This window comes from Antedon mediterranea, chromosome 1, assembly GCF_964355755.1.
Source record: "Antedon mediterranea chromosome 1, ecAntMedi1.1, whole genome shotgun sequence".
Classification (NCBI taxonomy): Eukaryota; Metazoa; Echinodermata; class Crinoidea; order Comatulida; family Antedonidae; genus Antedon; species Antedon mediterranea.
The window spans coordinates 12,592,673-12,620,382 of NC_092670.1; the positions used below are offsets into that span (position 1 = coordinate 12,592,673).

The 27,710-nt window shown below is 32.3% G+C and overlaps 1 protein-coding gene across 2 annotated transcripts in view; it reads right to left on the reverse strand.

Moving 5' to 3' along the window:
* LOC140056784 (RNA-binding protein 38-like) overlaps nt 1-26,098 on the reverse strand; it is a 35,041-nt gene extending 8,943 nt beyond the window's left edge. Inside the window, exons 1-3 of one of the 2 annotated variants that reach the window (XM_072102273.1) lie at nt 25,688-26,098; nt 21,751-21,880; nt 20,829-20,880 (exon numbers count right to left, since the gene is read on the reverse strand). In XM_072102273.1, coding sequence (XP_071958374.1) covers nt 20,829-20,880; nt 21,751-21,880; nt 25,688-25,855 — 350 coding nt within the window. In that variant the 5' untranslated portion in view covers nt 25,856-26,098. Of the gene's footprint in view, nt 1-20,828; nt 20,881-21,735; nt 21,881-25,687 lie in introns of both variants that reach the window. The other variant, XM_072102265.1, reaches the window with a different exon arrangement.
* Nucleotides 26,099-27,710: the final 1,612 nt, after the last annotated feature.

Here is a 27,710-nt window from a genome sequence, read left to right on the forward strand (position 1 = left end):
TCTCTTTTATTTAAAAACTTTCTTTTCTTTAGTCATGAACTGCTAGAGCATAGGATCATAATGAAACACAAACTAAGACAAGTTTTGTTTGTCCATTTTATAAAATTTAACCCAACCTAAATAATGTTGAATATGTTGATGGAATATGAATACTATAGTATTTAATAATTTTTAAAACATATTAATTATCAATACTAATTTTAACTATTCACAAACAATAAAACATTGTTCTTTCTATTGGTTTTTTTAAATTTTAATATGTATTGTCATACCATCCTCAAACTAGTATCTAGTATAGTGTAGAATTATTTATTAAAGTACAATTTATTGAATAAATTATAATTCAATACAGATAAACAATAATACATTACATACATTTTCACATATTATACTGTATATACACTAATTAACTGTGGCTAATTTAACTCAACAGTGGTGGTATGCTCAAACAATTCCTCTCAATTCCTAATAAGGAATAGAATGCACACACAATACCATATAAGGAGATACTGTGACAGTACAGTTGCACAGCACATGGTCAGCTTGATGCTATACAGTGTAGAGTATAATTCACAAAAGTTAATGTGATAAGACATGAAAACATGGTATTTTAATAGAGTGTAGTACTTCTATCAGAGTAATTACCATAACTAATGTCAAATCTTTAAGGAGCAAATGTGAATCAAGTCAAAGGGCTTGTTTCAATTCAAGCAATTTAACAATTCAAATTGTGCATGAAAACATTCTCTATTTTCTTGGCATAAAAACAGAAAATGTTTAAATAACCAGTTAAATGGAATTTTTAGGATAACAGTTAAAAACATCAAAGTCAAAATATTATCTAACCGGTTTCACTGTGCAACTTTAAGCTGTAACAATGGTTTTATTATTACTGTATGGCCACTTATGATCACCTACTAACTTTAAGAACACAAATTTAGTACTGTAGGACTGGGTCTGTATATAAATGTTATTTTATATAGGCCAATAATAGTGTAGTGTATAACTATATTTAATTGGTTAGTTGATGTTATACAGAGGAAACAACTAAAAATACTATTTTTAACTTGTTTACAGGCTAAAGTTGTGCTCTTTGAGACTCCAGACAAACAAAATCTATTATATACGGTAATGATTTTTTTAGTACATCAAGTTCAAGTTTATAAAGAAGTTTAAAAGTAATTACATGTGTTGTACAATATGAAAGGTTATAAAAATAAAAACGAGCATGGGAACACACAATATACTTAATGAGTTACGCTTTTAAAATGTTTCATGTATTGCTAAAACATTATTATTATAACTCCTATTTAATTAACCTATTTCATTTACATTAGGTTTTGGGTGGTCTCAAATATAATTAATTTCTATACAATTATAGGGACACTTTGTGGACTTCTTTACTGTTCTGTTTACAGTGATTTCACAAACAATTACGGAGCTTTCGATTTGTGATGATCTACGCATATTATTTAAAGCGGTCTTTGACTAAAATCTGCCAAAATTGTGTCAAGGACTTCGGTCGTCGCAAAACCGAAAGCTCCAAAATATCACGACCTTGCAATGATGTTTAATACTGTACTAGTTCCGTTTCATAAAAAAAAGTCTTTTTACTTGAATGCCCAGTTTCAAAGTTATACTGAATATTTTAAAAAAATACATAATAATTATCATGTAGGCCTTGTACATGTTATTACTCGCTTATAAGTGTACTTAAAATACTTAGTCCAGAACATAACCAAACTTATATATTGACCGAAACTGTATTTGGAATGTTTTAAACTACATTTGAAAACTGCCACTGAGGGATTATGGATTGGGAGTGATAATAACATAATTTAATGTACTGAAACCGTCTTCAACACATTGAATTTGTCCATCACTGGGAAGAATTTGTTTTTAAAAAAGAGTATGGAGTGGTATTGAAGAGGGGTGGAGGTTGGTGAGTATAGACAGATACTGGCATCGAGTGTTGAGAAGGCTTTAAACTAATGTTAAAACCCGCCCTGGGGCGGGTATAATTGCTAGTATATTATAACTAGATTTTTCCATACAGTCTGCCTTTGCTAACAGCAAGGTCTTCTATGGGACTATAAGACATATTGTTATCATGGAATAATACTCTTTGAAATGTTATTATATAACCTTGGAGGTAAATATAACAATGTTGGCCAAATAACAGGATGAAATGTAAACTAATGTATGTCTCTGAACAGTCGGGTAGTGGCACATAATAAATATTCAATGATTTTAATTAAAAATCATTAATTATTATACAATCTTCACTATACTGATTTCCTAATTTTGAATCACTTGATTATACTGTACTGTATGCTTAATTAATTAGTAAATACTTCTCATTTCCTGAACATAGTTTATAATAACTCATCTCTTATAAGCATTAATGACTTCAAAATCTGTTCTTCTACATAACATATTTAACCTCATATTTCTAATGACATATCTCGGTTAATGACCTTTGCAAATATTTCTGGGTTTATAATAATAATAATCTAAAGATGTATTTCAATTTTATTCAACAATAGCATTGTACAGTACTGGAAATGGAGTTACACTACAGTAATGTATAGGGAATTTTTTTGGCTTTGGATTTTTTGTTATACAGTATTTTCCAACAACAAAAATAATATACTTACTATATAATCATTATATAAAATACAACTTTTGCCTTTTTTTTTATGTGGTTTATGATATGAATTTTGTATTAATTTATATTGCGACTTATATAAACTGGCACAGGTTTCATTTGGTTGTCGAAACAACAAATTAAAAAAAAACCATATGACTCTAATTGACTCTATAACAAAAAATTGTGGGACGAAAAATAAAACAAAACATGTGAAACCACTCAATGTACCAAATTGGTCTTGGCCATGCAAGACTAGGATAATGTACCTGTACCAAATTGGTCTTGGCCATGCAAGACTAGGATAATGTACCTGTACCAAATTGGTCTTGGCCGTGCAAGACTAGGATAATGTACCTGTACCAAATTGGTCTTGGCCATGCAAGACTAGGATAATGTACCTGTACCAAATTGGTCTTGGCCGTACAAGACTAGGATAATGTACCTGTACCAAATTGGTCTTGGCCGTTCAAGACTAGGATAATGTACCTGTACCAAATTGGTCTTGGCCATGCAAGACTAGGATAATGTACCTGTACCAAATTGGTCTTGGCAGTTTAAGACTAGGATAATGTACCTGTACCAAATTGGTCTTGGCAGTTCAAGACTAGGATAATGTACCTGGACCAAATTGGTCTTGGGCGTGCAAGACTAAGATAATGTACCTCTTCTAATCTAGTAAAATCTAAAGAAACCAGCACATTAACCAGTATCAACCAGTAACACAATAAGAAACGGTTCCAGAATGTTATACTGTATAACATAATAACTAACATTAAATTAATAATTTAATTAAAGACTGCTGTTGGATGTAAAACATTAAAGCATATGTTGTGTAGCATTGTTTATTATCGCTGTAAGAAATAATTAAATTATGTTTCAAACATGAATGGCATTATGGGTCGCTGGTTACTAAACTAAATTCCTATCAGTTGAAATTGTTACTTTAATAAATAATATAAATAATAATAAAATATAACTAAGAAACAAATGGCAAGAGATAATTTACAGAAAAGGAATATTTGTAAGATAGAAAATTAATAAACATCCCAAAAGTTGATTACAATCACACAAAAAACAAGGTTAATGACAATAAAGGCCCTAATGATGATAAGATTGATACTATAGTGTCACCCCAGAGCAAGAGTACAAAATGATAATTAGCCAAAAAAACTTGGGTTAACCTAATTTAAGCTGACCAGGTTTAACTCTGCCCTGAAGAACATGCAAAATCACACCTCCTTTACTGGTAACTTACTGTTGGGTGTAAACAATGTTATTTAATCACTGTGTTTAGATAACAATGACTTTAATAATATTACATGATGACAATTGGCTGTTAAACTAGAACAGAACAATAAATCATAGTAATTGATTCATGAAAGATCAATTGAGTTGTTGACAATATGGCAATAAATATCATTAAAGTGTGTCTAAACACAGCTTGCACACCCCCATAAAATTGGCAAGGTCTGTGTTCACATTAGTAGATTCTTACAGTGAAATAATCATTTTAGGATGTATTTTACACTGTTGTAAAAAGATCTTTTCTCTTTTGAAATCTAAGCAACATACACCCAATATACTACTACATCTTGACTATAGTATAATTTTAGTATATAATACATGACCTCTCATAGGTTAAAATATTATATAAATTGTGTATCTTGCTTGTTGAATGAATTATTTAAAAAAAAAATTTATAGGTCAATCAAATAGTTCAACTACTTTACATTTACTATATTTTTATTTTACTCCATATCATTCTAAAGTTACCAAATTCCTTCTTCTTGCTTTGTTTCCTTTTATTTTTATTGCTTTGATTTCTTAACTTTGGTTTACATTTCTTTTATATTCGTTTCTTTAGCTACACCTTAAGTTCAATAAAAGACTGGTATAGTGTGATCCTATACAATGTGCCACAAATACCACAATTTAAAAGAAAAACCAAAATATACAAATCGTTCAATACGTTCATAATATTTCCTCGGGCATGTTGTTCTAATAATATGCCAATCAATCAATCAGAATATTTATTCTAAATAAAATAAAAACCATGTATTTATATAAAATAACCCACTATTGAACAGCTGTGTTTGACAACCAAACCCATACCAAGAAAAATTTTGGTTATTTTTCTGTACCTTCAACAGCTTTAACAATCATACATACAAACATAATATTTAAAATATAATACAATTTTTTCCCTGCAAACCAACTGATAACAACAATTATAAATTCATAACATTTTATAGCATCGACGTACAGTAAATTATCACTAATAGGTTGTTGACTGTGCAAACGATGACAGTGTGAGGGCGAGAGTGAACAACATGTAACTAGGTAGTGCGAAAGTCACAAATCACATAGCGCGAACTTAATGTTTTCAGTAACAGCAGTTAACATTAAGTGAGTTATGGTAAATAAGTTAGTCTGTTAATTAAATGTTGCTCTCTGCTTAAACGATCGTTTGACTTTATTTGGAAATAGTGATTATGTAAAGAATGCGAAAGTTTATACTATATCTATTTAATATTGACATTGATAATAATAAATATTTTCTAAGACAATGTGCACACATACTGTACATTTAATATTTAACTTGAACCTCTGTTTAGAAGCTGTGGCTATTATTGATATAAAACGTTTTTGTATGTTGTTCATTATATATATTTTATTTCAAATATTTTGTGATTTTTTTCTTAATTTTCATAATAATTGTATTATAATTGTTTATATCATATGGTAATAAAGGCAATTAATATTTCAAAAGGCTATGGTTCACAAAAAAATATATTTTAACAATGGGTGCAAGTACCTAATAAAAATTGCTACAAAAATGTAGACTGGCCGATAACCTTAAACTGTAAGTTGTAGTATTAAAAAGTGTGTTGTTAATTTAAATTCTGTTTTAAGAGTAACACAGGGCAAATATTATTTGTTGATGTACTGGGAAACACTTCCTGTTTTTAATATTATTCTTGTTCTTTTGATCATAAAAATATATTAAATTTTACAGAACACTAAAGAATGTTAATCTATTTTTTGTATGGTGATAGGATGTGATTAAAAAGAGAGAAAATTGATGGAAAAGATTACTGAATTTCTTATCAAAATATATAAAAAGCTTAGGATGGTAATCAATGCGTAGACAATGTTCTAAAGCATCAATTGTTTAAATATAAATATTATATAAAACTTGGAAATGTGTGATTTGATGTACACGCATTTAATGTGATAAAAAATGTCATTTTCTCATAATATTTAGCACAAATCTTCAAAAAAGAAAACAAAAAAAGAAGCCAAATGTGATAAAAAAGCTTTTGTAAATATCAACGGAAGATATTTACAATTTCAAGCAATATGAAATCATGGTAGCAGTAATGAAACATTTTTAAAATCTTCAATATTTGCAGGAAAAAAAAAGACTTTTAAAAGCTGATAAAATGCCAGAAATTTTAAACAGTTCCACCTGATTTGAGATTTATAAACAATCTTAAAGTATAATAGTACATCATCATTGTGCCTACATCCTTAGGCTTGGCCTGACCTAACATTATCCATCATATCTTTCCCTTTCTTCCCCTAGGCTAACAAATTTGAGACGATGGGAAAAAACGGCACTATTAAAACTGCATTCATAAATAGGATACGACACTTGATTTTGGCTTGAAATTCAGCAGGTAAAAATACATTTAAAACCACTATTGCCTAGAGCAACAATGAAAAATTGATTATGAAGAGAAATTTAGCTTAGCATAGCAGACAACAATTACTTTCCTCCACTGAGACTACTTAACACACTTAGGTGTTTAATGAAGGAATTCGCAAGGGGATTCCCTCGTAAAAAATTGCACTGAGAAATTTATGCTGTAAAGATGCATTGTCCTGAATAATTAACTTCTAAATAATTTTAAGGCTCACAGATTTCAACTTGAAAATAGAAATAGTAAACATTGGTTTTGCTTTGCAAAAAATGAAAATACTAAAAAAAGGTAAAGTTTGTTTCTTTCTTCTGGAAAAAATGAAAAATTTTAAGATGCATTTTTCACAAAAACAAAAATAAAGATGTCTTTAATTTTAAATTAAGTAAATTTACTGTAACCCAGACATCCTTTTGTGCTTCTGGTTGACATTTTTCCCCTTTTAAATTACAGTTTTATCATTTAAATAATTTTTATTAAACAAATTTTTGTTCAAAATGAGCAACTAAACATTAAAATTTGAAAAAAAAATATCCTAAAATAATTTGATATAATTAATTTGTCATTTCAAGGAAAGGATAATTGGAAGCAATGTGGCTTCTAAAAGGTTATGAATATGTCGCTGGTTCATGAATGGTTTTTCCTTTGTTGTTGTAATTTAATGAAAGATGAGTGCAAGACTTAAAAGCAACATGCTGAGCTGTCACGCGCAGCATTTTTCATGACTCTTTATATTTTTGGTTATTAATAAAATAACAGCATATTTTGAGCAAAGTTCACGACGACGATCCTTGGAAGAATAACAATGAAAAATAAAAGGCTGCGATGCTTTTGAATCTATCACCTCACGTTTGTTGTTAATAAAGTAAGTTTTAATTACAAAAACATAATTGTAATTAAATTTTCAGTTAATATCAACTTCAATCTATTTATGTTAAATTTAATTCATCGGAACCTAGCTGTGAATTTGCCCGATAAAATACCAATATTCCTTAAAAAAGAATTTCAGCCAATGTTTCCTTTGCAGAACCTGCACCATACAGTTCGAGTTTGAATCTCAACCACCAGTAATCAACCTTAGTAATCAACAGTATGATTGCAGTATTTAATCTGGATATTGTTGGTTTAATCTGGATATTGTTGGTTTAATCTGGATATTGTTGGTTTGTTTGCTGTTAGAAGTACAACTTTTTTTTAACGGTTAAGATAAGGAAATTTGAGAAAAGGCCAACCCAAACCGAGATTCGAACACAGAACCTTGTGCTTGACATGAAGACATCCTACCATTAGACCACAGGGACTTTTTTCATTGCATGGTATTGACCTCACCGTTCCAACTTGAATATTTCTCTCTATCAAAAAACTGTGTGTGTATTCAAGGTTGTGTTGTAAGTCCCTTATAAATAAACTAAATGTAACAACATATTATATATCGCTATGTAATATCTTAGCTATGTGTGCGGCATATACAACTGTTAATAGACAAATACGAAAGCATCATTTCTAGGCCTAAGAAGTCCACCTGCTGGGAGTGTCCTTGTCCTAAACCATCACCGCATGATGACTGAAGTCAGCTGCTTGGATGCGCACGACAGCCTCGTGTAGCAGAGCCTAACCCCTAGTGGTAACGATAATACTGAAAAACACCTAAACTACTTTTCCATTTAAATTCACTAATTTACTTTTGATTCGGTTGAAAATTCTGATAGAGAGACGGCCCAACTGAATAAACAGTCTATTGATATCCTATACTGTGTATGACGGTGAAGATTTATGCTTTAATACCTGGATAACATTCTCAAACAAAGACAATTTCAATATCTCTATGAAAATAATTATAAATAATGGAAATTAAAAAGAAACTAAAGTATCATATTCCATAATTCAATATTTAGGAACCAACAAATTATATCAAATTATCATTTATTACATAGCAATAGAACAATTTATCAACGATTATCGACATCATTATCAGAATTTTTTGTTTTGATTAATGATTACATTACTTACAACAATGATAATCTAAATGGGGAAAATATAGAACAAACATACTACAGAAGATGCTACATAAATCTCATAATTATTATAATGGAACAAAACTAGATTTAAACCAAATGCTCTGGGAGTAGAAGTAGCACATTACCACCACCACCATAAACTCTATTTTTATAGTATTAAAGAACAACAACATTGACACATGACTGAGATGACGCACACATTTTTTATTGAGAAAGTTTCCATACTATTTTGATCTTTAGTGTTGGCAATGCATCTCGTTCCACAATTTCCCACAATCAAAGGTTATCTATGGCGCAGTGTTACTACTACTAATACTGTCTAGATCAGTCGTCATCTTCTGATGTTACACCTTTTACATACTCTATGAATTTTTATGATTTATCTTAACCTTTTTACACAGGAAATGTTGCTAGCAACATTTGAAATTGATTCCAAGCAGACGAAGAGATGTTAGGAATGCAATACGCAATGCCAGCCGAGCTTGTAATGCAACAGTGTGATTCAAAACATTTTTACTGAATCAAGCAACTTGATACACTGTGAAAACTAATAAAATTTAAATTATTAAAGAATAATACTGATTATGTTTTTCCCAATGTACCGTGCACAAAACTCTAGAAAAACTACTGTACAGTAAGGTAACTGTATGAAAAAAGGGTAGGTTATAAATCTGAAATTTGTTTTGTCTACTGTATGTACTCATTATTTTTTGATATGAATCTGAAATTTTTTAAATGTACTGAATATTTTGAAGCTACTGCAAAAGAAGCAGTTTTAGTAACTTTTCATTGAAGAGGTTGTTGTAGGAGTTACTGCTGCCATATGACCTATGCCCTTCCGTGGCAAAACTAAAGGCAACTAAACAGAGACCATCTGAACAGGGAGTTGTTTTACAACTCCCTTATCTGAATGAATTATGATGTGATAAAATAATAGTGATAAAATTCCAAATAACATGTGCTATGGGTGTGAAAACTGGATATGCCATTGCTCTAAACACAACACCACTCATCAGATGAATTGGCTACATCCAATGCTCTGCATTGAACAATTAATTAAGACATCCCGACTATCATACATTAGTATCACAAAATGCTGCAAACAAATCTACCACACATAAAACATCTTATTAATAGTAAGTACTGTAGGCCTAGGCCTAGATTTTTATAATGCCAAATGTTATAGCTATACCTACGTCTATGACCGTTGACTTTTACAGTAATCTGCCCAAGTGCTTTTGGCCTGTTCAGGCATATTGTAGTTATTTACCATAGCTAACTTTGGTGGGTAGATAGAAACCAATTTTCCCCACAAGCCCTTTGATAGTACTACTACTACTGTATGTACAATAAGCTGAACAGTTACGAGTACTGTATAAAGAAAAAATATTTCCTGTGGCTAGCAACAAAACTATGTATATCACCATGGTCAACTTGTTTAGAGATTATTTACTACTTTGTCAGGCACTATGCTAACATAGTGGCACATAAATGTTACATATTGCCCGACCTACATTTACAGATCACACAGATTAATTAAACAGAATATTTTAAGTTGGAAATCGATGGATTATTTGCAATTGAATAACCTTTGAACTCGGGAACCCTAAAGACAAAATAAATCAAGGAACTTGTTTAGTGCTATTTACTTGTAAGGTATGTTAAGAGCTAGTTGGTAGTTTATATGCTATAGGATACATTCTAAGATATGAGTCGGCACAAATACAAGTTCTTTATCACAGTTTAATTGAAATGTGTCGACATTACCACCATATATAGAAAAATTAGTGTTTTGTAGATGGTCTGTAAAAGAGTTAATGAAAGAAACGTGTCTAGTTTTATGAGGTTGAGATAAAAACTTAGCAATAGCTGAAGAATTTTGTGCTCTTAAAGATTTAGATTGTAAGACTAGAGGTACAAAATTGAGTGCTACTACAGTACTGTAATTACAGTAGTTCGACAAAACACAGATTTTAAACAAAAAGAGGTTTGTTGAAGATAAACGGAGGACAAAGGAATTTTAAATGTATTATGTTAATTAAAAAGAAAATAACACCACCTATAAAGTAAGTAATATGTCCAAGTGTAAAATGAGACCTCAGTGGTCTGAGGAAAATAATATAAACATCGTTGATCTTACTTTCCTTGAAACTTGGGAGGGCTGTATTCAAGTAGTTCTACTGCAGAAACTCTCTGTTTTCTGCAGTAATTTGAATACTACCAATTACTTATTATTTACTTTACATTTTACATACTTAATATAAAATAATACATTCTGTTTCTTTAAACTTCCTAATAAACTTTTTAGATACATTTTTACTACTATACTAAAAGTCCTACAAAGTTTAAGGATACAGTAGTTGGTGTAGATAGAAGAGAAGTTTTGTGATAATGAATTAAATAATCAACTATCAATTACAAAAATAAATTTAATTTTAAATATAAAGTTTGGAACAGAAGTATAAATAATTAATTAAAAAATGTATTTTAATTTATACAACAGACAATCCAGAAAGTTGTAATGTATAATAATATACAGTATATATTATCAGAATTATACATCCGCTTGAAAACTTGAAACTAACTCACAGACAGGAACAAAATGGCATACATCAACCAGTACATCCAGATGTACTAAATTAGACTAGATATCAAAAATAGAACATCAATTGGTAACACAATCATGGATATAGTTGTGTGAATTACACTTCGATGCGATGATATGCATGGCAGACGACGCAGACAGTTCACGGTACAGTAGCTGGGATAAAAATAGAAAACAAACATCCGCCTCTTCGCAGAGAATTATTTATTATTGTTTAGATGTAATGTTTACGAGAAAAGATTTTTCTCACTATTCTGAACATAAATGTTCTCCTAAGATTGTTTAAAATGTGTTTGTATTAAAAGTATATAATAATATAAATTCTCTGCCTCTGTTCCTCATTGGTCAACTTTTTATAGACAAAAACCAATAAATTTAAGCAAAATTATTTCTACTTCTAAACATTGGTTCTAGGACACCTACCCCCTAGACAGTTACCCCCCGGATGTTTACCACCCGGACAACTACCCCCTTAGGACAACTACCCCCGGACAACTACCCCCCGGACAACTACCCCCTTAGGACAACTACCCCCTTAGGATAACAACCCCCCGGACAACTACCCCCCGGACAACCACCCCCTTAGGACAACTACCCCCTTAGGATAACTACCCCCGGTCAACTACCCCTCGGTCAACTACCCCCCGGTCAACTACCCCCCCCCCCCCCATCCAAAAGTAGACAAATATATAGGACCGGTTTCTGTAAAAATGAAATCATCTGTTTTTAACGGGTGTTTCGAAACTAGAGACCCGAGACCAGAGACCTGACACGAGACCCAATACGAAAAGGGAGACCTATATTTGGGTCTCCCTTTTCGTATATTAGGGTCTCCCTTTTCGTATAGTGTGGTCTCTCTTTTCGTATAGTGGGGTCTCCCTTTTCTTATAGTGGGTCTCCCTTTTCTTATAGTGGGTCTCCTTTTTCAGATATTTGGGTTTCCCATTTTGTATATTTGGGTCTCCCTTTTCGTATATTTAGGTCTCCCTTTTCGTATATTAGGGTCTCCCTTTTCGTATAGTGGGGTCTCCCTTTTCGTATAGTGGGGTCTCCCTTTTCGTATAGTGGGGTCTCCCTTTTCGTACGTGGGTCTCCCTTTTCGTATATTTAGGTCTCCCTTTTCGTATTGGGTCTCGGGTCTCTGGTCTCGGGTCTCTAGTTTCGAAACACCCGTTTTTAACCGATTATTCTGTTTAACAGCACGCTAGACCCTAGATGTGCTAGATTTAAAGTACCGTATTTATTGAAAAAACGGCCTGGGCTGTTTATTGTTTAGGTGGTTTTTAGGTGGACATTTATTGGAAGAAAGTTGTTTATTCAATGGGAGGGGTATAATCTAATGGAAATAGACGCCGATTATTCCATATGATGTTTCATGGGAGTGACATGGTCACCGTTTATTTGAGGGGAATTTATTTAAAGATCGACGTTTATTCGGTGAGTGGTTATCGAAGCATTGTCCTGACGCAAAAATTATTATTATTATTAGCGAACCCAGTCTTTACAGTAAATACAGGGAGTACTATATAATACGTTCGACTATCCTATGATCATGTGTGACAATCTTCAGTTTATACCAGGCTATATTTATGTTCAATCTTTTACTTTTGTTTACAATAATGAATAGTAATTCGTCATTAAAATATAGTTATTAATTCCTATTATACACTGTTGCAGAGTCAGGTTGTTGAATGGTCTGGGTGGTTAGGGTGTTCTAAAGGGATAGTTTTCTGGGTGGTAATTGTCCGGGGGGTAATTGTCCGGGGGGTAATTGTCCGGGGGGTAATTGTTCCTAGGGGGTAATTGTCCGGGGGGTGATTGTCCTAAGGGGGTTGTTGTCCTAAGGGGGTTGTTGTCCTAAGGGGGTAGTTGTCCGGGGGGTAGTTGTCCTAAAGGGGTAGTTATCCTAAGGGGGTAGTGGTCCAGGTGGTGGTTGTCCGGGGGGTAGTTGTCCGGGGGGTAAATGTCCAGGGGGTGAATATCCGGATACGCTAAACATTATCTCTTTTGCGTCACTAAAATATTTCCACTTTATAGTATTTATAACGAATTCTGAAACCATGTGACTGAATGTATATCATTATGTAGACTAAGGCGAAACAACAGGAATTTGTGGGGAAGCTTATAGGGGCAGAGGGAGAAAGAACTTCTACTAAACATAGAGTACAAATGCTAAGTCAAACTTTCGGATTTGGTCTGTCAGTCAGAGATTTTTGGGCCAAATTAGAAATTTTGGTTTAATAGCCAAGATATTGTACCCACTCATTACACTTGCACTGTGCAGTCATTTTTCCAAACTCTTTATCTATCTATATTATTAATAAGATAATTAAAGAAGTAATCAATTTTTCTCTTTGAAAAAGTATGGTTATGATAAAACCGAAGTTTCAGATGACTAGACACTTTAAAATAAACCTTCCAAATATACATTACTTGAAATAATAAGGTGCAGTATACTTGATATTATAACTGAACTTGTTTACAATTTAATTCAGCTTTGTCAGAATTCTGTCAAAGCCATTTCTGCTACATGCACAAATATTGCATTGGACACAGACAAAGTGGAAATATGTTTTTAAAAAGATCTGTAGCGACTGACTATCTGTCACCGAGATAACTCTTGTGGCAATTCTCCTTTAACGATGACAGGTAAGCAGGTCAAAAAATGTTAACAAGGTATTGTTGATAACTTCAGAAGGAAGAAATAATAAGCAGGGATGATGCATACAAGCAAAAACACTGCATTAGCCAGAAAATGTACAAGATGGATGGATGAATTTGGAGCTAAAAAATTAGAAAGAACAATAAAGATTCAGCTTAATGCATTGTCCGACTCTAAATGTTAAATGAATGAAAGTTTAAAAATACAGTGTGCCTTAAAAATTAGCAATCAATACTAGATCCCGAATAACAATCAGTTGTTGACGGCAGTGATAATACAGTATTGTGTACATACACATATATTATGGATGATCTTATAATAATCCTGTGATGTTGCAATGCTTTGCTTGTAAAGTTAAAACAGGTAAAACCTTTTTATTAGTAGAGTACATTCCAAGCACTTTGGAATTCAAAAAGGTTTCCAAGTGCATTTATTATGTTTGGTAAGTCCATTATATACAAAAACTACTACACTAGTAGTCTGCTAGATCTTGTAAAACCACTTGCCAAAATGCTATCAAGTCTAGTCTATTTAAGGTGGGTTTACACTAGAGAGTTCTGATCCAGAAATTGGACTACAATCACTTGTATACTGTAGTTGAGTCAGCTATACAGGTAAATCTAAAACTTCAAAATAATATTATACAGTAGTATGAATTGGAAAGATAAACTAAATTAATTCCCCAACTCCTATTGCTCATTTATTGGGCAAATATCAAACAAAGAAGTCTGTTAAATCTTTAAACTAATAATGAAATATATATTTTTTAAAGCTTTTTTTCAGATTTTAAGTATTGTACACTACTGTATATGCAATTTTTTTTTTATGTTTTTTTAAAATACAATGATACTGTAGTCTGCTAACTTCATATCTCTCACACCTGTTTAATGTTTTACTACCTACAGTACATTTTTTTTTAAAGAATATTGGCAATTAGCCACAGAAAAGTACTGTAAATTGCAATTGCATCTTGAACAAGAAAGCATTCAGCCACAGTGTAAACAAGGAGTACCCAGGCTTTGTCCTGTTTGTTTATCATTTACCACTAAAAAAATATAAAATACTTACAATCTAATTTATGCCAAATTACACACAATACAATATTCAAATAAACAAGGTGTGTGGATCGTGACCAACAAAAAATGGTAATTAACTTAAGGATATGGTTTACAAGATAAGATGAAAAAGGTGAAGGATATTTTATAAAGAGGTATATTAACACACTGGAACCCACTATTAATAAAATGAATTTATGTTGAATTGCAAGAATACAAAGATAGCATTTTACTGTTTACGCCAACAGGAACGTGACTGGTAGTACTTATTTGTGGTCTATTATCATAATTTATGCAGGATACAGCCTGCCACGCTGGTAACACTACACTGAACCTCACGGGTCTGGGATATGTTGAGTACACACTTTCTATGCTACAGGCTTGATATATGATCAGAGACTTGTCAAAATAGATGAGCATTGCTAGGCCAGAAAAGTGGCAAACACATTATGTTGTTTTTAAAACATAATTCACACCAATATTTTGCTATTTCTACTTCTAGAGTAAAGTTTGCCTTTCATACAATACTTCATCATATCAAAGTTAAGACTTAGTACTTCATCACATGCACTACCAAATATTAATCTGGTTGATTACCTCTTAATTTCTCATTCAACTATGTAACTTAGGTCTAGTGACCCACCACAGGACACAATTATAAACACGGTTATCTATTTGCAATTAGACTGTTGATGGCATCTTTATGGATCCACAAGGAATTCCATTAGGAATTTATTACTAATTTTTAAAATAATATTGCTACCTTTGTTAATATAACAGTGGACATAAAACTTTATATTGCGATGTCCATTTAAGATAAATAGGGTTGCTATGGCCTAGATTCCTAGTCAGTCTTTGCACAACCAAACTGACTTTGACACACTGTATAACTATATATATCTTTGAATGTGGGGGAACCGTGGGCCAAGGACCAAAAAATGTATTAAAATGAAAAAAAAACCAGGAATACGTAGCCCAAAAACAACCAAAATAGTTTCACTATTAAAGGTATACAGTAATTTAGACTTGCATAATAAAAGAAAACACTCGTTTTTAAATTGACAAATTTGCTTCAGAAATCTGTCCAGCAAATTAAGCTAATATTTACTCAAATTCCAAGTACCACAGTTGTACATCCGTAGCACAATTCTATGTACCGCCAATATTTGAACCAACGTTAAAATGTAAACACAACTATTGTTGGGTATTATTACTTGTAAGAAGCCTCAAGTGACTAACAGACAGTAGAATGGTTGGTTTACTCAGTGCAATGAAAGAAAAGACACCTTGGTTTTAGTGATCCAGTCCACTGAGTAATGTTGGCTAATACTAGTTATGTCTATATCATCCTATAGGTCTTATAGCAAAAAGGCCCATTTACACTAGAACAACGATCAATGATAAATATGAATTTTTTTATACATTTACCTTTACTTATTACACTTACATTACAGTACTAACTTTGTGATATTTACCAGGCTAATGCAAGTGTACCCTTCAGTACAGTACAGATTGTCTTTTTTTTTTTGTAGAAGATTCAAAGAAACTTTGCCATTTATAAATAGTTGTTTTCCTAAACAAAGGTTGCTGCTGCAAATTAGAAATTTTAGTTAAAACAACATCTGAGAAACCTTGTGGAGAGAGTTACGACTTCAAACTACTTTTGTTGAAATGATGAGTTAATGCTGTGTAGCTGTTTGTGTGACATTTTAAATACAGTGATTATTAAAACGGGGAACAAAGATTGAAGGATATGAAAATAACAAATATTTAATTCTGCCATTCAAGTTGAAAATAAACGTTGGCCACCTGAAATAACAGTCTTTAAAACATTCTCAATTTAAATGATTTTGCAAATTATAGGACTAACACCTAGTCTGTACTATAAATAAACCTTTTTAAAATGTGCAGTATTATTTTGTTAAATTGATTTTTAATATAACAACAACACGCCTAAGAACATAGCAAACATCTTGACATAAGTACCTACTGTCAGAGATGACTAACATAAAGATGTCTATACCAACAATTATTTTGTGGATGACAAGCGTTAGTCATTGTTAATATACAGTAGACCATAGCAACAGACGTACAAATAGAAAAAATTTGTGGAAACGTACTTTAAATAGTTTATTGTTATATATTATTGGTTTGCTGGTTTGGGAGTCAGTTATATATAGAACTCTCATTAAGGGGTCAACTTCAATAAGGACCCAACAAAGTGTCTCCTTAATGGGGATGTCTCCTTAATATGGGCTAGCTTTAGTGTTAAACTATTACGGGCTAGCTTTAGTGTTAAACTATTACGGGCTAGCTTTATTGTTAAACTATTACGGGCTAGCTTTCGTGTTAAACTATTACGGGCTAGCTTTAGTGTTAAACTATTACGGGCTAGCTTTAGTGTTAAACTATTACGGGCTAGCTTTAGTGTTAAACTATTACGGCCTAGCTTTAGTGTTAAACTATTACGGGCTAGCTTTAGTGTTTACCTCTATCTAGGTTGCTTTACAGGAAAATACCCCATTAATAGGGGTCTCCCTGATTAGGGATTATATTGTTATGATATAAGAGTTGTGTACAGTAATTAAACCCTCATAGTGGGTACCCCCCAGTATAAAGAAAAAAAATATATAATCCACATGCCTAAGAGTCCTAGTCCGAGTCATACAGTAGATTATGAGGTTGAGCTAGTTAAAAATGATGTGTAGCTAGAGAAGACCTATGTTTATTAAGCGGCTGAGTGATGTTGGATAATGATAATTATCTAGATAACAAAAACGTACTTTGTATCAGCTATTTGTTTAGCACTTTATTCTTGCCTATAAATGTAACGATACAGTTCTGAAACACTACCAAATGTGGGCATTAAAAGGCCATCACATAACTTGTCTGTAATAGTAGTATAAGAAAAAGATTATAAGGGTACTATATTACAGAATAATTGTTCAGGTCACTAATATTTTATTCTGATTAATAGAGTATCATTTTCTGAGTAGGATGCCACATTCCGTATCTTACATTAATTCAAAAAACTTTTAACATTTCCAAGTTGGTATATGGTTCAATATTTTCACAAGAAAGTATTCTGTGATAAGCGGAGGTGGGCAGGAAAAAATGTGGGATATTTTAGACTTTAAATTATGGTTGTAAGAGAGACCTCAATTGCATTGAGTCTTGCACCAAAGTAAATGAGGTATGCATATTGTACAATCTGTTTTTTTGTAGCAACACTTATGCTTTTGACACCCATCGCTAGACATCCTTTTTTTTTCAAATATGACAAAACATTTTTAATTATTATAAATAAGATTAACATAATAATTGTTTTCACTATTGCTTTACCAGAAAACACAACATTCCACCACAATCATTTTCTGCCTACTAGTGTATACAGTAGGTAGACATAATCCATTAAAGTCATATAGCTAGCTAGGGTAGGGTTCAAGGCTATGATAGCATCTCACAGTGCCAGTTCTTACATACAGCTCCACGTGCCATTGTTGACATTCAGCCTACTGACCTGGCTAGGCTAACAAAATCAAAAGAAAGTTTTATAACTTTACCCCCTATCTATTTTATTGTATACTAATTAAGTATTTTTCTACATTTGTTAAGCTTGCACCACGGGGTTGGCCAGTTCTTCATTTTAACCAAAAATAAACAAGACCAAACCAAGAAACCCTACACATTTACCCACTAGTACAGTATACTGAACTACTACTTATTAAGTTTTTATTATTTGTAGGCCTGAAAGAAATTATTGCCCATAGTTGTAAAAATTTAGTTAAGTATAATTTATGTAAAAGGGGCTGGACTTGATTAGTGTTTACACTATTTTCTAGCTCCTTCCTTATGTTTTAAAATTTAATATTATTTATCATTGTAAAAAAACATTGGAAAATAAAGTTGAAGTTGACTACTAGGCCTAGACCTACGTACCTGAGCTTCTTTGGGCTGTAAAACATCAAGCTGTTTGGGGCCTAGTCTGCTAGGCAGGCTATACTAGCACTAGGCCTAGACCTAGCCTACTACCTAGTACTACTACCTAGGCCTCTAGGCCTACTAGAGTAGAGGCCTAAGCCATAAAAATAAAACAGATGCAAACAATACAAATTAAATATCATACTTTTTATATTATACAGCTACTTTATTATTATTCCTTGATGTATGAGCAACCACATCGCAAAGCTATTTGTTTCTGTAGGTTAATCTAAAGCAAAGGATAACTTCTATTCAGACTAACTTACCACGCTGCCATTTTGAAAAGAGTTATTTTTAGTATATTTTGGAAGAAACCATTTTGCTTAAAACGATCGTCCGTAATATTTTATTTCTTATTATCAATGCACATAGTTCTGTACTCATTTTACCAATATTATGTAAATGTTTATTATTATTATTATTCAACTTTGAGTACAGGTTAAACTAAATTATTTTGTTGACTGAAATTTAATTAAAGATATACCCCATGGTAAAATCGGTACAACCTGTAAACAATGAACCAATAGCAGGCGAGCATCTGTGACTAATGTTGTTATACTGTACTGCTATCCGACGGATGCAATTTTCATTATCATTTTTCTTTATTAAATGTATTTAAATGATCTGTAATAATTCATCGAATGCAAATACATTGTAGAAATGGAATGAAATTGATGAACTTAAGAATAATAATTGGTTTTGATTGTTTAAGTATTATTTTTGAGTATTACTCTTTTTTTAAAGTAATTAGCCTTATGAATCAACTCAGTCCGTTATCTTACACTTCAAAGCAATCAATTTAATGAAATGTAATGTTTTCATTTACGTGATATTATTATTGATTAGGCAACAAAATCAGAAGATCCAATCCACTTCAACAACAACAAAAATCTGCATAGATCAAACGAAAACTAAACATCACTAAACACAAGATGAGATGATAATATGAATATGCTCATTAGTGTACATGTCTGAATAATGGTACAGTCCAATTTCAATTATTATAATGACTAACCCGATTAACTTAGCGAATCGTTAAATTATAGCCTGTTTATTTAATCTACGAATAGGCCTAGATATCGGTTTTTTTACGAGCCAAAGATGATGTGTGTTCATGCTATGGTAAATCATACGAACAAGAAAGAAATGAATAAATATAATAAGGACACCAATGACAACACCAAGCAAAGCAAAGGGTCTTAACAATTTCAGACGACAAATCATCGTTGTTAAATTTAGATTGTTTCTTGTCAAGATTTTTTGTCACGATAAAAAAAATAAAAACACAACAATTACACACCAATGGAAGAAGTTTAAGACAGGAAAGAAACTATGATGGATAAATTTGAAAACGCACACCAGTACCACTAGACAAATAATTAATTAACCTCAATTTCAATTGCCATGTTTTCATTTCACAGTCAGTCGACCAGTGTTGCTGAGTAGTTATCTTTGAGTTCGTTTAAACTCAGCCTCTGCGGTGGAGAAGACAATGGTGAAGAAAAGAAACACATTTTTTTTTTCAGATTTATTTATAACTATACATACTTGCATTTATACGTACCAAATGCATAAATATTTGTACATTTTTAAACAATACTGTAACAGCAAAATATAAAACCGTCATCAATAATTTGTACCGATGATCAATTTACGTCGGTCAGTTTGCTAGCGTGTCCCGAATTAATTTAGGTGTTATTTATTTAGTTTATTTATTTTCCGTAAGGATTATCTGTTGCATCCTAAACTACGCACAGTGCATGCAGTGATCGTTTTTTTTTTACGAATTGTCTTGTCTTAAAATTTTGCAACGACCTATAGCATATGATATACCTATACACCAATTTCGTCGATTCCTCCAGGTTCAGGTAGCAACCCATGGCTAATTTTCATAGACTTGGGCCTGTATTTTAGTTGCGAGGGAAAAAATCGAAATTAATTTTACGGAGGTACGACGACTTGGGACAGATGACGTAACGCTAAAGATCGTCGCAAATCGTGTTTTTTTTTCTTTCCGTAATTCCTACAGCAACAAGACTGGAATATATAATATGACGTAGTAGATATTCTTCCCAAAATTATGCATTTTTAACAACGAATTATATACTTCAAAATTGTATTCATATATGAATAATATTTTATAAAATGTAACTTACCCATACGGAGATTGAACAAGTACTGGTGACTGAAACGATCGTGGATATACATCTGAAAAATTAATGGAAAACATGTAACATGTAATGTTAATAGCCAATTCTCGGTCGTACGTAGATTTAGTATCATAGGCAATTGTGTAATTCAGGTATGAATCACATGTGACCTTCGCCTGTATCATAATAAGCCATAAGCATAACATTAAGGTAACACAGTGTCACATGTGATACATGTCACACTGTATTACTTTTTAAATTATTATTGAATAATAGAGGGAAAAGAAGGGGAAGATAAAAATAAACGAACAGAAAGAAAAAAAATGACATGAAGTTTAAATCCTCTGCCATGACGGGATTATTGGTTAACAATGCACTCAATGCCATGAAGTTTCCCAATTCATTATAGGTATTCCTTGTCTTTTTTTTCCAAATTATTATTACCAAATTGAAAAACATCTTGGTGGAAAACCAGAGTCATACACATTAAAGATTTTATGTTTAGCTTCAACAGTTCAGTTTCACTGTTACAACAACAAACATTAGCCAGATGTTTTCAAACCATTGGACTTGATTTTAAACATAAAAATGTCTTTTCTGATTGAAATTGCGATGAAAAACATTCGTGTTATAAACATAAAGGTCGTGTCATTTATATATAATAAAAATGTAAAATCTACTTGGACGGATATGGGGAAGACCTATGTAAATATTGATGGCCTTTTCGGGGTAAATTATAGTTGAAACATTTAAATTGTATAACTCTGTATAACGTCCCACACATCAATCACTACTTTTGGCAGTAACTGTTGTTTCTCGTATAGTAAGTGTATCTCTCTTTCCAGAGTGCAGTATCTTTATAAAGTGTCATTTTAATCCATAAGGGCGGGTTCAAAGCCTGTAAGCTATATACCTGTATGATACTCACTGGCTGTTGTTGGGTTGTTTCTTGGTTTTGCTCCTAGGAAGGCTAGGTTCACGTTAGCTTTCCTCCCGTCGATTATTGGATTTGGATCTTTGCAGGCTGCGGCTGCTGATTCTTTCGTTGACATCGTAACCTTAAAAAAGAAGAAAGAAAAAGAGATATTCAGCCAAAAGATGATATACTATAATAGTAAGCCTTAATCAACTATCATAATACTGGTGATAATGTATATGAAGAAAATAAGAAAATATTTATATATTATTAGTCATGATATCTTGTTAATGATTTAAACTTGAACAGTTGTTTGGTACAGGCCTACATCTAACAACCTCATCGATCGCATGTTATTTTATCCAACAGTTACTAACTATAATATTTATTGCAAAAGGGAGGCCTGTCTAGAAGTTGGGAGTTTACAACTAAAGAGCAAATGCCTTAGCTCAATGTCTGATTTCATAATGTTATCTTTAAAGATAGGCTAGATTTGGTTTCCGGTTTTGGAAAGAAATGATGACTCTATTGAAGTTCAATTATTCTGTTTATCATCTTTTAGTACAGTAGATGACGGATCCAACAGCTCTTTAATATTGTCAAACAATTGTTATTATGACCAGTATTACAACGACGATTTACTGTGAATTTTAGGCAATATAAACAAGGGGAAATCTAAAAAACCTATACTATTTGATTGATGTACAAGGTTACGTTGGAACATGTAAGAACAACTTTAATACAACTACTCCGAATGTTTCCTTGTGTCATAAAAAAGAAAATCGTTAAATTTATATACAATATACCAAGATTTTGACATTTTACAAATTTGCCCGAATTCCTTAAAAATAAAGAATGCAAATTATTAACTTGTTTGTTAAACAAAACGTAGAATGTAAATCATAATACAATCATATCCTTGTTTACATGGAAAATATCAATTTCAATTAAATTCTGGTATTCGAGAAAAAAAATAGTATAAAATGTCTGCAAGGAAAATGTATTCTTTTTACTTGGAAAAAGGGAAAGTTCGATTCATCAGCTATGTTGTGTGATATGTATCGGTCACGTGATATTAAGTTGGATTCTCGCTATAATTAAATATGACAGCAACACGAATCTGAAACTTTTCGTACACAGCCGTTGCAAACAAATTGACCATATTTTTGGCAAAACGATTGATTGAGATTGTAATTGCAATAATTAAATGGGTCTGAGGTAATTGTGGTTTTAAAAGGACTGAAATGAGTTTAATTAATAACTATTAAATGGTATATACAAAAAGATGACGGCTAAATCATTGTATGACATTAGGAGTAGCGCTTGTAGGCCTACATAGATCGTACCAAGGTTTGAGGTAAGTTGACAGGAATCAAAATGTCTACTCCTTTTATCTATCAGTGTTTCTCACTTGGCATGAGATGCGATCATCGTGGGTATAAATTTACGCCGGTTGAAGGTCATGTGTTACATAACATAAAGATTTCATCCATACCGTTTTTATAATTTTTCTTGTTTAGTCTTGGTAATTCGAAGTTTTACTTTTATCCTAGACGTAAATGATGTATTTATAAAACAACCTACATATAAATTTAATTAACTATAGGCCTAATGAAATTGAAGTATATTTTTCAATAATTTGTAAAGGTGGTTTACCTCGACTAGAAAAATTTGTTGTTAACCTCCTATTTTGCCAAGTCAATATACTGACGGAGGTAAAATAGCCTACCTCCATGATAAAGTACTTGTAAGTCGACTGAAAGTGACAACATATAAATGCTTATAGAATCAATCCAAATGAACAAATTGATGAGAGAAATTAAACTGATTTAGTTTGAACATTTAAGTTTCTATTTTTAATATAATCAGTTTAATGGCACTTTAAAATAATAATCAGTACTTTAATCTCAAATATATTTTTTTTATGATTATTTGATCATATTTATAAGATAACAAAAACCTCATTAATATAGTTATTAATCTCGCATCTTATCCACGTGTGTTTTTCAAGTAGAGCAGTAACCACGAAAAAATGGAATCCCACACATCAAGTGTTGTGATAAGTACATAACGAACGAACTATCGACCCTTTGATATCCCTATCAGAAAAGTGTATCGGAGAAGGTGAACGCCATTCATGACTAGACGGTTTATCACTAAAAGTGTGTACTTCTGGACTTTAAATAGAAAATTTGTAGCACTTGAATTGTTCTCGTCAACAGCAAATATACTCATGTGTTAGAGTAGTCCTATTCAGCTGTTGTTTAGAATATTAATGGCTTATTAGATCGAATGTGGTGCAAGAGGAGATAAAGACATGATTTGCAGATCTGCCTTTCTTGAATTAATGAATACCTCCATTTAAGAACCACGAATAAGAACAAAATGGAGACTACCGTATTACAGTGTTACTTACATTCTTAGTTACATTGAAATAATATATATTGTTTGATGATGATTGTGTAACATCGTAAAAATAGAATCAACAATACAGTATTACTGATTGCATCTTTGCATCTGATATGTACATCTATAGTCGGGCCTAAATTTCGTAATATATAGTTATTCGGCCTTCGTGACATTGCACCCATCTAATATTATACGGTTTTTTATAATAGGCGTATAGTAGTACTGTAGATTAGATTGTTGGTAGGAAATATTCAAGTTGTATGTTAAAAGAAAGACGGAATACAAAGAAATCAATTGGTCGAATTTTAAGATGCTAATTGTTTCCGTCAACACATCAGGGGTATCTGTCCGATTTCGCGGTTCAAACTTCAAACAATTGCACAATTACCATGGTAACGGGACGGAACGGCATGGTATTGTGACCGATAGCAGTGGATGCTCACGCAGCATGCAGTTCTTTTGTGCTCACTTGTCCTCCAGAGGTATTCTTTTTTAAAGAATGCTTTCTTATACGAGCAATTTAAACCTCTTGTTTTTTGTAGGTACATAATAAGCAAGTGTTTTTACTTCGTGACATAGCATGGCTTGAACTTAATTGTAAAGAGATTAGTTAACCCACAACCAACAATGGACGAAGCAGAATAGCAATACATAGTAAACAATATTATGAGATAATCATAAATTATATATCTAATAATAATAAAGAAGTACACACAATTACAGGTTTACACAATGATGTATATATAAGTATATACAATAAGAGATATAATTTTTCAATATTGGTTCATTCCACCTACAGTAAATCAATTTAAGGCTTGTGTTAAATTATTGGAGAATCTAAGTAAATCCACGTCTATAAAAGTATATACACAATTAATTACAGATTTAAACATTATTATATATAGATTTGAAATATTACGCAATTATATGTATATAATTATAAGTATAAACAAGATAACAATAGAAAGTTTGTAATCACAGTGATAATGGTTTATTCCACCAAATAAATAAACTCATCGTGTTAAATTTGTTATAGGCCTAGGTATAGAGTGTCTGTTGCAAGAACACTACATTATAAATGTATATATGACGACCTGCATAACTATGTTAACCTTTACAACTTGATAGGCCAAGATATAATATGTATTGCCTATGTATTATACAGTATCTTGCAAAAAAAACATTATATATGCACAATATTATAAAGGTAATATGCTCAAATGAAGTATCGAAGTTCTAAAACATTTTTGCAAAAATTAATATGGTACACGTCACGTTACATTGCTTAAAATCCAAATTCAGAAAAGGAAAACTATTCAAGGTCGTAACTATTTTCTGGTTCGATAACAAACACATTTTCACCACAGTACATTTCTTGTTTCTATATAGTATGTACCGAGCAATACGATAGGATATTTTATGAGTAGACTTTGAGTATATTATTCACATGAATGAATACGGGTCTCATAGTGCTACTGATTTTGGTTTAATATTACGATCAAATAGTATAGCCGAATATAGAACGTGAGTATATACTTACAAATCCGTATCCTTTGCTTTTTCCCGTTGCTCTATCTGTTATTACCACTGCTTCTTCTATCTCACCAAATGGTTTGAAAAAGTCTTTCAGAGTATCATCTGATGTATTGAAAGGTAGTCCTCCTACGAAGATTTTTGTAAACGTTGTGTCTTTTTGTCCTGGTAGCATCTTGAGAGTTTTTATCTCCTAAAATGGAAGTAAATAAGTTCGCTAAAGCGGCTAGATGAGTTTGATTCCGAAAGTTGCGGTGGCGGCGCGGTCGATAAGCCTTGGACGAAGCCTTGTTAATTAATATTGATGGGACTAAAAAGAAGAAGCTGTAAGCCAAACGAAAACTGAACACAAACTAAACTGTTTCTTGAGTGAATGCCGGTTCTGTAGTGATTGAGTCAACACACTTCTTGCGCTCAGCAAGCCACTGTCGGAATGAATACAATAGATCGTTAGGTGATTCAAGACACCTTCAAATGTCAGCTCCGCCCATTAATGAATAATTCATAAACGGCACACGGCCCAGCGCGGTGTCTATATATTTGTTTGTATTGAGAGATATTTCTATCTATAGTTCTATTTCGTTAACACTTTTCCAACAACGTATACTAATTTTTAGCCTTGCTATCAAATGCATTTTTTTCTTCTTTTTTTTAATGAATTAAAAAATGACAAAAACTTATTTTCATTATGTTACTACAATTGAACTGCTGTTACCTTACAAGATCTTTATTCAAAATTACTTTATTCACGTAGGCATACAAATGAATCTCAATATCAGAATATCTGAACATTACATTTTTTACATTAATTGAAGAATCACAACAAAAAATCAAAAGGGCAACTTATCTCCAGCAGGTTCCTAGGTCTACTGTTACGACAGTAGACCTACATGAATCTCTATATCTGAAGATTACGTTTCACAAAAGTTTTATGTGGTTATAATATGTTCTAACCATTTAATCGATACATTCAATTCTCTTTTATTTTATACACTGTTTGCTTCACCAGTTCAACTCAGGGTTCAATACCCACTAAAATCAAAGATACATAAAATAAATATAATTCTTAAATGTAAACCTCTATTGACGTAAAACATTGAGATATCCAAAGTTCAAACTACAAACGCATGGAAGTAGGCCATTAAGTACATAAGTAAATAGGTTTCAATTCGTCTGGCCATGTTCATTTTGTACTCTTCTATTCTTAATATTATATACTGTAGTTACAAGTAGGCCTACTTACTGGTACTTGTCTTTTCACGTTCATAACTCAATGTAGCTGTTCGGAATTAACACAATTGTGATAATAGGAAGGTGTGAACGAGACACTGGGAACGAATACAATTATAATAGCTATAAACAACAATGTTTCAACTGCTTGAGGAACACCCTTTAATTGTTAGGCCTCTACCTTGATTTCACCAGGGAAGAATGAAATATCACCCTTCCCTGATTTCACACCTTACAGTAATATTCTATAACACAGATCTGTACTTGATTATTAACACAATTCTGTCTGAATAAAGTTTCATTTCCAGTCTTGTTTGCATTAGGACAGATCACACTCTCCTTGTTGCAACATACAGGACAGATTGAAAGTCACTCTTCCTCTTTCTTTCTCTCTATTAAAGAACCGCTTCTCATAATCGACTATCTCCCGTCACAACGACCTCTGGTAAGTGACCACCTCTATTGAACGACCACCGTCTCTTTTAAGGGACCATTTATTATAATCGACCACCTCTCGGAAGTGGTCAACGATAAGAAGCGGTCCCTTAACAGAGACAGTGGTCGTCGCAAAAGAGGTCGTCACTTACGAGAGGTGGGGTCGTTAAGAGAGGTGGTCCTTTAAAAGAGTCGTCACTGACGATTATGAGAAGCGGTCCTTTAGAGAGAAAGAGGTCGGGGTCCCTTAAAAGAGGTGGTAATTTACGAGAGGTGTGGTCCTTAAGAGAGGTGGTCGCTTACGAGAGGTGGTCGATTATGAGAAGTGGTCCCTTAGAGGAGGTGATCCCTTACGAGAGGTGGTC